At 41.2% G+C, this 14654-nt stretch overlaps 1 protein-coding gene across 2 annotated transcripts; it reads right to left on the bottom strand.

Annotated features, from left to right (window-relative positions):
- Nucleotides 1–3442: 3442 nt before the first annotated feature.
- On the bottom strand, nt 3443–10889 carry CMTM6 (CKLF like MARVEL transmembrane domain containing 6). 2 transcript variants are annotated; one of them, XM_079302957.1, is made up of 4 exons: nt 10689–10889; nt 6040–6216; nt 5041–5139; nt 3443–3602 (listed from the first exon to the last, which is right to left on the bottom strand). In XM_079302957.1, the coding sequence occupies exons 1-4, from the start codon at nt 10815–10817 to the stop codon at nt 3450–3452; spliced, it is 558 nt and encodes a 185-aa protein (XP_079159083.1). In that variant the 5' UTR covers nt 10818–10889; the 3' UTR covers nt 3443–3449. The 2 variants fall into 2 exon arrangements, with proteins under 2 accessions (XP_079159083.1, XP_079159084.1); XM_079302958.1 differs by lacking the exon at nt 5041–5139.
- Nucleotides 10890–14654: the final 3765 nt, after the last annotated feature.

Raw genomic sequence — 14654 nt, forward strand, 5'->3', positions numbered from 1 at the left:
ACCGTGACAGCCATTATGCAAAAACATCTTGTGCTGAGCTCTGAGAATTGTGTGAGATTGCTGACTGTTCTTTCAGGCTGGGAGGTGCAAAGGTAGAACTCACCTGTAACAGAACCTTCCCTGCTCTTCTGAAGCACAGGGTACAGGCAGCAAGGCACAATTCCTTCCCATACTCAGAACCAAAGGGATTTTAATGTGGGCTGAACACCAAACATGAACATCCACAATCTACACAATGCCCAGTACAGAACTTCAGAGCAGAAGCTCACAGCCCACTGGACAAATCCTCACGTATCCTGAAAAATCCTCTCCATCGATTCTCAAGGCACTGCAAAAAAGCCTTGAAAGTGGCTGCAGAGCCTTAAGCTTGACAGGTTCAGCTGGAAAACACCAAAGCTGAGTGTCTGAGCAGGCTCCAACACCACTGCCAAGCACTATGGTGAAAAATGGAGAAGACAATCTCCAGACAGATGTACTAGTCCAGCTGCTTCTTTCCAACAGGCTTTACTACCAGTTATGATGTACAGAGATGTTCACTTTGCCAACAGAAGAAATTTGAGGCAGCTGTATCTAACAGCACTTCTGCCAGAGCTCCCATCACTATCCTGAAGAATCCCTAATCCACCTAAGCCAAAATCAACCACCTTAATGGAAGCAATTTAAATAGGTGGTTTAAATAAGGCTGATTTAATCAGAAGCAGGCTGGGAGACAAGCAAAGGGCTTTGCTGACAGAGCACGAGGGATAAGAGGCATCCAGCCACACACAGAGCTCCTGCAGAACTAGACATTTAATCCAGCTCCAACAGCATTCTCTAGGATCAGTCTAATTAAGAGACAGACATTTAAAGCCAGCACCTGACACCAGAGGCATCAAAGGGGCATGTAAAGACTGCTCAGTCACTGCAGCAAGGAAGCCTCTCCCTCACCTAGACTGGGAGGGCAGAGGAGCTAGGAGTGATAAGGAAAGCTAGGATACAGGAAGCTGATAAAGCAGTTAAAAAAAATAACCTCACAGAAGCAGAGAACAGCACAACACATGCAAATCTGCTTCTCAACTATTTTAAAATGGAGCAAAAACACCTTATGAGGTGCAAGGATTAACAGCACTATCATGCATGTTAACCAGGAATTGGTTTGGAAGCAATTTTTTAGGCAACTGCCTTAAACCTATAACCATTATGTGATTTGCTCCTAGTATTTAACTACTATGTGACAGACTATTGCCAGGTAAACTGCCAAGGCTGGGAGTGACTTCACAGATCCCTTTCTGTATCTCCAGAAACAGACATCACTTAGGTGGGGAAAATCCTGTAGAAAACACAACCAAAACCCAGACCTCAATTAACTTATCTTCAGGCTAAGAAAAATAACAGGAAAAATTACCTCAAGATAGAAGTCCATTCACAGTGCTGCATTGCTTAATAAATACTTAGCAGCACAGTGTTGCTCTTACACTATATTTACAGATACCAATTACAGATAAAGATTTAAAGACTATAGACATTTTAATGTGGAAAAAAGTTCAGTAGGACTCTGGGCAATAAAAAGAAACCAAAACAAGACTGTTGGATTGTTACTTATATAGGCACAGTCCCCAGAGTAAGACATTGCAGATCATGGAGGAGATACTTCTGATTTTGGATATTTTGTATCACCAGTAACACCACTTTTAAACCAAACATCTCTAATCTACCCAGTTATCAGACACAGCTACAACAAGCACTGACTGAGATCAGGTTTTAGTGCAAACAGACACTAATAAATACAAGACAAGAAAAAAAAAAAAAAGCCAGTCCAAAGAGCATTTCTTCCTTACAACACTGAAAATTCTATGAAGGAAAGTATCTCTTCTATGCATAGCTCTAAAACCAAGCTATGGCTTTAACTTGGTGCTTCATACCATGTGGCAAAATTTTACATCCTCCAAGCAAAGTGCAGTGTTAAGCTTAAGTCTCAGGCCATAGAGAGAGAAAACATGACACACGCATCAGAAAAGGGGCAGCAATGGAAAAAAAACCCCAACTTTGACTTGCTATTATAGTCCTTTTAAAACAGCTTCCTCTTCCTTTCCCAAATACAGCTCAGCCAGTTTCTGGAGAGCTTGTCAGTGCTGCCACAACATTTTACAGGACTGGGAACAGGCTAAATCGGGATATCGGTGAAATGCAGTTACCACCTGGGAGACACAGCAAATGTCTCAAGCACTCAAACAAGAATTGTTTTTGCATAATCAGCTTATTCTCATTTGCTTTGGTATTTTGGAACATCTCCTGGCTTACAGTAATTTGCTCTGCTTTTGAAGGCTTTCCTCTTAACAGAGGCATAGCAGTCTTGCTTTTACATCAGACATCAGAAAAATGCTTTTTTCAGCACTTCATTTCTTCTACAGCCATCAGCATCTGGTCTGACACATCTGTCACTTGTTTGATATGTATGCCATCAGTAGTGCTCCTTGCCGTCCCACAGACTGTCGCTTGCAAAACGAATCAATTTACCTGTTTACCAACTGAGCTAGTCAGCAGCAAGGAGTCTCAAGCTACTGCCATATTTATAAACACAGAAAATAGTGAGGTTCAAAACCATTCTGGCAAAACTTAGCATTATCTATACATAAAGAAGCTACATATAGTATTAACCTTGCAAATAATATTTACCAGGGTAGAACCAATATGCTGTAAGTTTTTTTCCTGTTGAGATTGCTACTTCTGGAGTTGCTTCATGTAAATATTTATTCTTTATCTCACTCCTCTCACTGCTTGCTTTTCTTCCTGCAAGTGTTACAGCTTTCGAAACCATCTGAAAGAAGATTCTGGCATACAAGTCCAAACTTTGACAATCATGGGATGCAAAACTGTCTCCTTAATATATCATTTACAATACCTTCCCCATAAGCCCCCCCCCTACAGTCACTATCCCATTAAACTGATCTCTAGAGACAGAACTGAGACATAGGAGTAGTAAAAACAACCCAAAACCTCTTACTTAAGGATAAACATTCTTGTATGATTCCAGTTTGACCAAGAAGTACAAAAATAAATTCTGCTGTGCTAATTTATAACTCACAACAGAAGCATCTGGTCCATTTAACCAGGAAATATCTTTAGGTTATAGCTAGGAATTTATGCCTCAGATATTAACCTTTATTAGTCATCTCTGTCAAAATCAAATGAGCACACTGCTGTCCTGAATGATTCTATTTAGACCCAAGTGCCTGTCATCCCAACAGGTGGCAGGACCAATTTCCTTAGAACATGATGCTCAAGATGCCATTACCTGACCCAAGAATCCATACAAATTTGTGATAAGCAATGCATACAAAATCGATTAGAACAAAGAAACAGAAGTTGTTGCCTACAGTGCACTGAAAGATCATTTTAGATTGCTCCCATTAAAAAAAAAAAAAAAAAAAAAAAATTAAAAAAGAAACATAGGAAAAGAAACAAGGAAGTTAGGGTTTTTTATTCAATGGCCGATTTTCTTTGGCACGTCGGGTTTTAGCAGGATGTCCAGAGGGCTCATCAGTGCGTTTTTGTTTTTGCCTTAGAAAGAGCTCTATACCAAACTCAGCTGCAAATACTAAACTTGAGAAAAATCCGAATACCTGTGAAAGTGACAGAAATATGTGATTTTAAAATGCATAAACAGTAATAGTATCCAACTATTGGATACTAGCTAACATTGTTTGGAAAGATTTGCTATACTATTTTAGATACATTAATAATGGTTATATATTAATATTACAGTCCTCCTTAAATTGATAGCTCAATTTAAATTAGACACGGATCAGAAATCATAATTCTAGCACATTCATTGCTGAAGTTTTTACAGTCTTCATTCTTTTAATCAAGTGTGAACCTTATACTGTGTTCTAATCAACCTTTAATAGTAAAAGTATATTAGTTTCATTGCTGAAAGCAGCTATTAAAGTAGCATAGCATATAGCAGACTATTTATCCAAGAGAGGGCTGCTGATTAATGAGAGTAAATGAAGAAGAATTACATGTGGAAGGTGAAGGAAGATCTGCAGAGCCTGGGTGAGCAAGGGAGAATGAAATGACATTTTGTGAATAACATTTTGTTACTAGTCATGGCAAGATGAGAAGTGGTAAAGAGAAGGCAGCTTTTTTCAAACAAGGAAAGAAACATATGTACTATTCTAACCCTACCTAAATTTTAAACAGAAACAGTTTTTACAATGTCTAAGTAATTTGACATTAAGAAGTACTAGATCACTGTACTTTTTACTTTTCCTACACCAGAAAAAAAGCAAAAGTGAAACTTGATTTATGTTCAAACTATTAAGTTTAAATATATCTACATCACATAAGATGACTATACAAAAGTGTGTATCTCTAATAGCCCATGGAACAGAATTATCTTGCTTTCTTTTCCAAATAATTTTTTCCCACATAATAATTTGATCTTTTAAAGTCATTTGTTCAAGGTTACTCAAAGGAAGTATTCAAATGACTAGGGAATTATGACATCTAGAGCATCCCAAAAGCCCCTTCAGTGCTTTGCCCTGAACCTCCTCAGTGTTCCTCTACTATTTCTGTCACTGAGGAAGCTGCTTCTCTTATTGCAACTGTGCAAGCCAGTGCTGTCTATGTGTGCTCTGTAAAAGCAAAAGAGAGGATTTCTTGATGACTTTGTGAAGGGGTGATATTATGAAAAGACAATTGAGGAAAAACAAAAATTTCAGAAGCAGGGTATCAAAGAACTCGGCAAGCTTCAAGAGATGACAGTGCTGAACAGCAACAGATGACAGGAAAAAATACAAATCTGAGGCAGCAGACAAAAGGTGGGGAGCTGTAAGTGCACACAGAGTTTTACAGCAGTCCTAAGAAATGCCAGCTCTTTGGATTTCCTATGCCAAGATTCTGGAAGGTCTGAAATAGCTAATTCCTCCTGAAACATCACAATGCATTAAATTCTATTCTCTGCCCAGTTTCTTCTCTGCAAACTGAGTGAAGTTTAGAGGGCAGAGAAATTAACATATTGGATAAATACAAAGTAAATCTTGCCATTCTAAGACTTACACATGCAGCAATTTCAACAGGAGAGCCGGAGCACGTTGCAGAAAATACTATTGACGCTAGCAGAAACAAGACACCTATGACTGGCACAGTCCAAAAATTCTGCAAATATATATAAAAAAACACATGTAATTTAACTGAACATAGGTTACCTAAAAAGAACAAACATCATAACAACAGCTGAGTTAACTTGCCTGTGAATTTATGTTTTGATGCTTTGATGAAGTTTCAGAAAATACATTTTACAACTACATTCCAAATGACACTCAACATTATCAGCTATTTAAACACCATCATCAGCTATTTAAAGAGTCTGCCCTGGGTTTGTATTTTTTAAGTAATTAATTTCATCTAATCTTTTTTCACCATCAAATTCAAGCTCAGGACAATCATGGTAGCTTTAGTCCCTGTGTAAAATATTTGGGAAATTAGAACACTGTACATAGATGTGCTCATTCAAACATTTTACTACACTCCCTTATCTGTGCCCTCACATAAAGGCCCTACTGTTTGCTCTGAAGGCAAATAGGAAGGGACATTTGTGAGATGGAATAATGTTCCTACTAACTTAACAGAGAAACTTTCTCGCACTGCTGGATCTTCTGAAGTATGAAGCCATAAACTGTAATTAGTTATGACTATTGCCAAAAAGGAGATACACCCAGTAGGAAAATAGATAGAGCAAACTGATGAATTGCAAGCATCATGCTGGCAGTAAACTGTGTTCCATATATGTACACGTATGTGATGGCTATGCTGTTGTATTCATGGCATTAATGCAGAAAGACTTTTCCACACAAGTCCTAAGATCCTGCAGGTAGCCAACTTTGAAAAAGATGTCAATATAAACTCTCAAAGTTGGCTCATTTTTAAACTGTAAGATATTTTAATCTACCTTTTATATGGACAAGAAAAGTAGATTCATTTTGCATTAGGCTTTTTACTCCACAGACTTTATGCACTTAGAAGAAACGGTTTGTTTAAAAAAAAATGTTTTCTTACCAGTTTCTGCACTTTATCTTCCCCCAGTGATTTATATAAATCAGTGCAATACACAGACAGAATCAGGAGGCTCAAAAGAAAGGCACTGCAGCTTATGAATTCAAATATGTAAAGTCCACTACAAGAGCTGCAATCGTCCACGATTTCTTCACAAACAAGCGCTACAAAAGAGAAAAGCTGCAAACAAATAACATGCTTGAGTTGGATCAAGTTGGATCTAACATCTTCAACAGACAGACATCTCTGATCTGAAGATTAATAAAGCTAGCTGTGACAAAAATTCTCCATCTACAAAGAGTTTGGTGAAGTTCTGCACTATTTTCTTACAGACATAAATAATTATACAACCATATGTTTTACAGTAGGCTGTTAAAGGTGGTTGATAAAGTGCACTCAGGTGAGCTGAGTACACAGGCAAACAGAGGCTTCTTGATTAGACAAGATCCTTGTTTAGTGGTTTTGTGCAACTTCCAGTTGGAAGCAGCCAAGGCAGTGTGGAGAATATACATCCTGCAAAAATGCTACTGCTTAATACATACAGCTGCACTCAGTTCTGAATATATTTGGGTTCAGGACAGTGGAGGAAGCTGCACAGCACTGACACATTCAGCTATCCCCCTAGAAGTTCACAGCTGATGTTACTCACTTGATAAAACTTCAGAGGAAGTCCATGCACCCAACACTCACATGCTTGTGACCCAGTAACGACGGAAGCTCAACTGTTCTTGTAGGAACCGAAACCTTAGACTATGTTCCAGCTATGCTGGACAATGTTTAATCTATGCAGAGGTTTATCTTCACCTTCCTGCCACAGTGTGTTTTGAGAAAAGAACATGATTTAGTTCCTGTACAATCACCATATCCCTGCTGCTGGATTTTCTACTATTTTATTGTACAAGAAAGAATATTGCTTAATTTAACTATTGGCTTATTTTGGCCACTTCATGATAGTTTCCTTCATCCCATAAACCTGGTATAGCATTACAGATCTTCATAGTAAGAAATTCACCAAGTCAAAACAAAATCATGAGCAAGAATCAGACTGAGTCATAAAACTGAGACTGATATGAGAATGACAATCATATTTTTAATAAGAGTATGTGGACAATAAAGAGGTTAACAGCTCTTTGTTAAAAAAAAAAAATCTCAATTTAAGATTCAGAATTGTTCTTGGAAAATAACCACTAGTCTTCAATTTCAGTTTTCTCACAGTAAAAACAAGAACTACAATTTAGCAGCAGGAAGCATAAATTCCCCTTACTAAGCCAGGTCTCAGAAGAGCACTTCAGAGAACCATGTTTTGGAAATGCAACAATATAAAGTAAACAGGAGCTCGGAAAGAGGAAGAATGGGAGCTGGGAAACTTCAGCATTACTATCAGACCTCCACATGCTTCCTTTCTCTCCCATAGTGGCTGGCAACAAACTTCTCAGTAGCCATTGCACCTAAACCAATAAACTACAATGGCAGTCCAGGAATGTTTTAAACTCTGACTTTCCAGTTTTTATGGTTCGAGTTTTTGTGGATATTTTGGTTTTTTTTTCATTTCTAAACATGTGCTTACAGCTGCATCCAATGACTTTCAATTTCACATTTTTCACAGGCTGTGAGATAACACTGTACATGAAAACTCATCTCTTTTTATAAGCACTGGAAACTGAATGCCATCACTTTCACTTGGGCTGAAACACAACAGAAAGGAAATAAACCTGTCCTTAAAAGAAAGGATATGTCCAGATAATCATAATATGATCTAAATAACTGAAAAAATCTTCTTCACTGAGTGTACAGACAAGTTGAAAAAAATCCCACTCAAAGAGCAGTTACAAAAGGTTCAGTGCCAAATAACTGAGATTTAGCAAGTAGAATCCTGTATGGGACTTGTCCAAATCAATATTCAATTTTTTTATTAATAAGTTGAGTAATAAAATAGAGTACATCAATTAATTAAAACGTTGGCTTGAAGAACTTTGAGTAAGTACTTTGATTAAGTTAATGTATCAGCAGCATATTTATAAAATGCCAGAGAGTTCTGCTTGGGTTTCTTAAATTGCTCTTTGATATCACTATCAGGAAAAATGTGATTCATCTCTTGTCCTACCACCAAAAAAATAACAGCTATAAACACCAAAAGCATTGCTGGAGAAGCAGTTGATTTGGATTTTTTTTGTATTTTGTTATTAGTCCTGTCTGTATGTACAGCAATAATTAAACATCTTCATCTGTCTCTTATCAGCAAGAAATTATTCACTGATACTGACATTACTGTTGGAAGTTCCTAAACAAATGTCAGTTTTGTAAAGATTTAACAAGTGAATTGCTACAAAAATAAAAAATGAACTTGCCAACAAGTCTGTGAAGATGTTCAGCAGAGGGATTCCCAGTACAAAATCTTCTAGTTCAGATGGGTGCACATAATAATTCTCTATTAAGTCTGCACAATTTGGGCTACTACAGGACATGAACAGCTCTAAAAGGAGCTGATTTTTAAGCCAGAATTACAATTTTCCTTTCCAGCTAGGGCATGTTGACTAAAGATATACAATACTTGATGACAACTTGTCCTGCTTTAGGTAAGAATTAGTTTCTACCTCAGTCTTGGCACAATACACACTGTGCCATTTACCTTTGTGCAGAATTTGAACCAGTCATGGACAAACAAAAACATTACACCCATTAAAAAATAAAAAACAACAAAAAACCAAAAAAACCAACAGAAAAAAACCTAGATAAGAGAACATCCTAGAAACCTGTGCAATAACATGCCTCCCAGCATGCTTTTGGCACTCACATTTGTGACTTCTGGCAGTTACATTTTCCTTGTTTCATTTACTCAAAAGAACTGGCTACGGTTACAGTGTGTGACATTATTCACCTGAAGAAAAGTATTTCTTAGGTCTAGAAGCCAATTTTCTGTAAGTGATTTCAGAGTAATTTATAAAAAAACCCTTGATCACCTAGAATGAACAGAGCTTGCTTTCTGATTGCAACATCTTTTTTAGCAGTCCACACAAGCAATTATCAGGGCACAATCCCAGCAACAGCCACTATTGTAACACACAGCCAATAGATGTGAGTGACCATCACTGGCATTTCCAAAAATCAACACTTTCCCAGAACAGGAACCTTCTTACTGCAGAGACTGAGGCTTATACCTTCAGGACTTTCTGGGGCTTGTTTAAAGTGTTTTGACTGAGACCTCAAGATCTGTGCATTTTGATAAAGGACACAAAAAAGGAGGGGAAAATGTTGGAAATTAGGAGGGTGAACAACTATAACTCCATTTTCTTTTTCTTCTCACTGACAAATGGGTGCAGGCCATAAACTGCTACTTATTTAAGAACATGTCAAGCACCGATTCATCCTGTTTAGGATAATGATTATTTTTCTTTTTTTCTACTTAGAAAGCATTTTAAATAATTAAACAGACTTTGGTACATCAATGAATTTGCTTACATAATCACTTATTTTAGTCAATGAACCTACTTATATAAACATTCTGTTTGTCATGGAGCAGAACCCAGCAGATCTTGCTTTAATAATCTCCAGTAGATTAATTAAGTTTATGTTCCATTATATTTATTTAGAGCATTCTCGGGTGTGATTTTTAAAACACTCTTAGAAAACTTGGCAGTGTTACCATTTTACGAGCAGTAAAGAACATTACATTTCTGGCTGAGGGTTTTGACTGTGTGTGAGATGAAGCTTGAAACTCAAATATCCTCTTTTCTGCAACGGTGAAGTAACGAGAAAGGGCTGGAAATCACCTACAATTCCCATAAGCATGACACATCTGACTAAAAAGCCACTGTGTTGGCTGCAAAGTGCACACTGACACACATTAGCAGTCAGCTGCCCTTTACCACCGTGGGTTTCACTCATTCCCTGCCAGTGCATAAGTGATGCTCCTCACATCCTTATCAGCAGCCACACTGGTACCTTTTGGAAGAGCCCACCACCAAACAACAAACAGGACCTTGCACCAGGAGCCCAACTGCTTGATTCAGGAGTAAAAACATACAGTAAAAAACCAGCAGAAAACAAGTCTTTTATTTCCTGGTGGGGCCAGAGCTGCCTGACATGAAGTGATGCCTCATGCAATGGGCCACCATGAGCAATTCTCTACCACAAACCATGGGATAAACAGGCTCCTCAATTTTAGCGTGGACAGCACAGACTGTCAGGCTTACAACGGGCTGCAGGAGCAGCAAGAGAGGAAGGTCTGAGCTCATGACCCAGCACTGCCTTTCCCATTCATCCCATGTCCGCACCCACTGCTGCGGCTCGGACGCGAAGCAGGAGCGCTCCCACCACTTCCCCACAATAAACCACTTTGAACCCGCGTTATAAGGCAGCTTTATGCCAGCTTTCCACCTGAGTTACAGGTCTGCACAACTTTAGTGACCTCATGCCACGTCCCTAGTCAGGACACCAGAATCCATTCCCCCGAGGCAGCGCTGATCACCGAGGAGTTTAATCTTTAAGCAGCGGGGAACCGTCTTAAAGCCGACGGTCATCACAACACGCTCGTTTCTACCCCAGAGCGGGGCACGCTCGCTCAGCCCCGGGATTTCTCGGTCTCTCCCCGACACCTGCCAGGGATGCTCCCTCCGCCCCAGGCCCGGCACGGCGAGGGGGAGGGCACTCACCGTCTGGACCACCTTGACCGGCAGCCGCCATCCCCTCAGGTGCCGCAGGGTGAAGCCGATGCGGGGGCAGCGGCGGGGAGCCTTCGCCTGCGGTTCAGTGGTCTTATTGTAGACGGTGTCATCCTCCATATCTGGGCCGGGCCGGCGGCGCTCCGCCCGGAAACACTGAAAGGAAAAGCGCGATAGCGGGGGCGGGGCGGGGTGGGGCGTCCTTGGGACGGGCGGGAGGCCCGGCGGGCCCGGCAGTCCCCGGCGGGCGGCGGTTACGGCGGCGGTTGGGACAAGGGCGCGCCCCCTGGCGGCCGCGGGCGGGCGCGCCCCGTGAGGGGCCGCGGGGCCGCCTCAGGCCCGCTCTGCGCTCCGTTCCCTCAGCGCGGCTTGGTGAGTAAGGTGTACAGGATTATTCACTTGTCACATGAGATCGCCGTATCTGAAGGGGGGTTTAAGCCAAAGCTTTCCCTGCTTATATTCGCGTAATCAATTATGCTGGAGGTTTTTCAGGGGGTTTTCTCTGAGATCATCGAGTCCAGCCTGTGACCGAACATCACCGTGTCAACCAGACTGTGGCACTGAGTGCCACGTCCAGTCCTGCCTTAAACACCTCGGGAAGGGTGACTCCACCACCTCCCTGGGCAGCCCATTCCAGTGTCTAATCACCCTTTCTGTGAAGAAATTCCTCCTAATGTCCAACCTAAATCTCCCGTGGGTACTGCTTAAGGCTATGTCCTCTTATCCTGTCATGAGTTGTCTGAGAGAAGATCCCGACCCCGACCTGGCTACAAATTCCCCTCAGGCAGTTCTAGAGGTCAGTAAGGTCACCCCTGAACCTCCTTTTCTCCAGGCTAAACACCCCCAGCTCCCTCAGCCCCTCCTCACAGGATTCATGCTCCAGACCCTTCACCAGCTCTGCTGCCCTTCCCTGGACTCGCTCCAGCCCCTCAATGTCCTTCCTGAACTGAGAGCCCAGAACTGGACACAGCGCTCAGGGTATGGCCTCACCACTGCTGAGCACAGAAGAATCATTGTCTTTGAAGACATTCCTTATTGTCAATGACAGAAAACACTCATATCCCCAAGCCTCTTCTAATATACCCCCACACCTTTGCCAGATCAGCTTTTAAAAGAAACTATAGTCTTTGCTGCCTAGTAAGAGTACATTGACCTTTTATATGTAAGCAAAGGTGTGTTATTATTCCTTCTATATTATTGATGTATTACCCACAGAGCTGTTATGGTCCTTCACAGCCAAGTACAGTTGTACTTGTTTAAATTCAAGGAAAGTTCGGAGGATTAGAATTCATTGCTACAGGTCGAAAAAGAGAACTTTAGCTGTATAGGAACAGATTCCCTGCTTAGGGAACAGATCAGGCTGTTCAGACACTGCTTCTCTTTGGGAACTACACAGTGCTGTGGGAGCGTGTGTGCTACAGAGCCCCATGAGGCTGGGGCTACTTTTAGCTCTGCCAGGACACCCTCTTAACTGGGCAGCTGCAGAAGGATGGGCTGGACCAAAGCAGCTGGGCCACGGTCCCTGCTGGCTGTGTACCAGCAGGCTGTGTGCCCGACTCCTCCTGGTAAGAAACCACAGTCCAGAGGAATACACAGTGTCCCTAGGCAGGATCCTTCAGACCTGTCTCTGCCATAAACAATGTTTGGCTGTAGGAGTTGGCTTGAGAGGCAAAAGAGTAGGGCAAGTCCTGTGATTCCCCAAGGTGTGGGCGTTTCCACTAAAACAAATGAGGTATCACCATGGGTGGGTCCTAGCTTCAGCCTGGGATTGGGATGAGTTTTACATGTCTCTGTTGGCAGCATCCCAGACTACAGGACTGAGCAAGTAGGTGTAGTAAGGAACATTTGCTGTTAATGTTTCTAAGTCCCCAGTGCCTTCACTACCTTTTTTCACGTTACTACATTAAAAATTAGATTAGATTCTAGAGGCTGGCATCTCTCTTCTGAAGGACATTTCCTTCTCGTTTTCTTTTCTTCCTTGATAGTATTTCACTACTGGCTGAATAATTCCAAAGCCACAAAGCATGTGTCTTGGCTATACTGTGGTCCGACAGGGACAGACTTAACTCAGATAGAAGCAGCTGTCAGATCTTTTAAGGTGCTCAGTAGCATCTAAGGTTATTTTGTAGCTTTTCTCCCACAAGCTTTTAGAATGCCTTTATGCAACATTGCTGGATTATGAATACAGATGTTAGTACTGAAGACAACTGTCTTGAGGATAGACTGCTTTTCAAGGAGTCACAGAAACACAAAACAAGACTAGAAAGGACAAAATAGATGGTGACCTCTTTCCAGTTTCTACTGTCTTTAAGCTGATTTTCCTGTTCAGGCCCTTTCCAGGAAATACAGATCAATGATGCATGAATGACAAAGGTTGCCTTGCCATTTAAAGACTAACTTATTGAGGCCAATTTATTTATTTGTTTATAAGAGGCTCAGGAAAAGTAAAATGACAGCAAAGCTAGGGACCTGGAAGGTCACGTGGCAGAAGGAATAAAAACTGGACAACAACATAAGAGTTGATATCTTGAAAATACTTAAAGCATTACATTATGCTGCTCTTCACAGAGATACAGCAGGTGTTCTTCACCCTTTTTGACACTAACTTTCCAGTACAGTATTTTTCCTTTAAAGAGGGAATTAAAACAACAGTTACTGTAAGAAACAATAGGGTTTAATGCAAATAACAGTAACTGGCTGAGTGTGGAAATCCCATTCCAGGTATACAGCTATTAGTTTCCTTTTGGTTATGTGCTACACCTGACAGTTTTCCAGAAATAGAAGTCTTTCTTACCCTGCCATAGCTTCTGCTGAAATGGCAGAAAAGCAACCCCACAGTTAGATGCTGAGCTGTGGTAACATCTCCAGTCAGCCAGCACAGAGAGGGACATCAGTGGAAGCAGATTAGTGATGAGTGACCTAGTTTTCTCCCTCATTATGTCTCCTCCAAGACACCTTCCATAGTGACCAAAAAGCAATAGCAATGGAGAAAGCCCCCCCACTAGAGGAGATTGCAGTGTACACAGTATAGCTGTATGACACTGTCCACTTCTTGCCCACGTGCTGAAAGAATTTCCAAACTGTGAACTGGAGTTCCTTAAAGCAGTTGAGTAAATGCCAGCTACTGGAATTAGGGGGCTTCAGGCCACAGCTGCATTGCTGTTTTCATCAAGTGAGCCCCAGTGGCTCTTTGGCACACGCTGTGTGCTGTGTGACAATGTGACACTAAAGCCCTCGGGCCTTAGTCCATCACACTCAGAATTGGCAGCACTGGCCTCATGAATTCATGTTCTCCTTTTCCTACTTTCATAAATGCAGTTATGGGGTTTCTTGCTTTTCTTGCCAGAAGGCAAGGAAAAAGGAAGTAGAGGGGAAAGCATCTTGGAAACCCAAACCACTGAAGGAGACAGACTTAGTTTCATTGGCAGAGTGATGAGGAAGAGGAAGAAGTCTGTGTTACTGCACAATTCAGGGAGCTCCACTGAAGACAGCCTGTCTGATGCACACCTCCCTCCTTCATTTTTTTGTTCTCACATGGGCATCTTAACGTTTTCTGTTCAAGACTATCCCCATCTATTACATGAAGTAAATGCAGGATGATTAGCTAGCAAATAGAATATTCCAAGTACTGCAACAATGAGCTCAGAAAAGACTTGAATGTGTTGCATCTGCTAAACTTTCTTTAGCTCTTGAGGCTCTATTTTTTGTTCAGTACTGCAACTGAACTTCACAAACAGTGACACCACACTAAACAGGCTTGAATGTGTGATTTTTAAACAGCTGAAGATGAAGAATTAGCATTTTTAACAGCTATTACTAAGCATCCCTTTTGGCATTAGAGATGAAATCCCCACACTTCCCAAATGCAAGCTCAGGCCAACTCTTCTCAGTGGTTTTTTGCATGCATCTGCATGGCACAGAGAAGCATTAAGCCATGAGGTATTAGGCAACAGTTGT

The sequence above is a fragment of the Erithacus rubecula genome (genome assembly GCF_903797595.1).
Source record: "Erithacus rubecula genome assembly, chromosome: 3".
NCBI classification, from domain to species: Eukaryota; Metazoa; Chordata; class Aves; order Passeriformes; family Muscicapidae; genus Erithacus; species Erithacus rubecula.

What these genes read in the sequence shown, in the direction of transcription:
- CMTM6 (XM_079302957.1), bottom strand. Translation starts at nt 10,817, where the DNA reads ATGGAGGATGACACCGTCTACAATAAGACCACTGAACCGCAGGCGAAG. An exon ending in AAGATAAAGTGCAGAAACTG is followed by an intron (nt 5,140 to 6,039) that starts GTAAGAAAACAT and finishes ATATATTTGCAG; the next exon opens with AATTTTTGGACTGTGCCAGT. An exon ending in CTGTTGAAATTGCTGCATGT is followed by an intron (nt 3,603 to 5,040) that starts GTAAGTCTTAGA and finishes TCACTTTCACAG; the next exon opens with GTATTCGGATTTTTCTCAAG.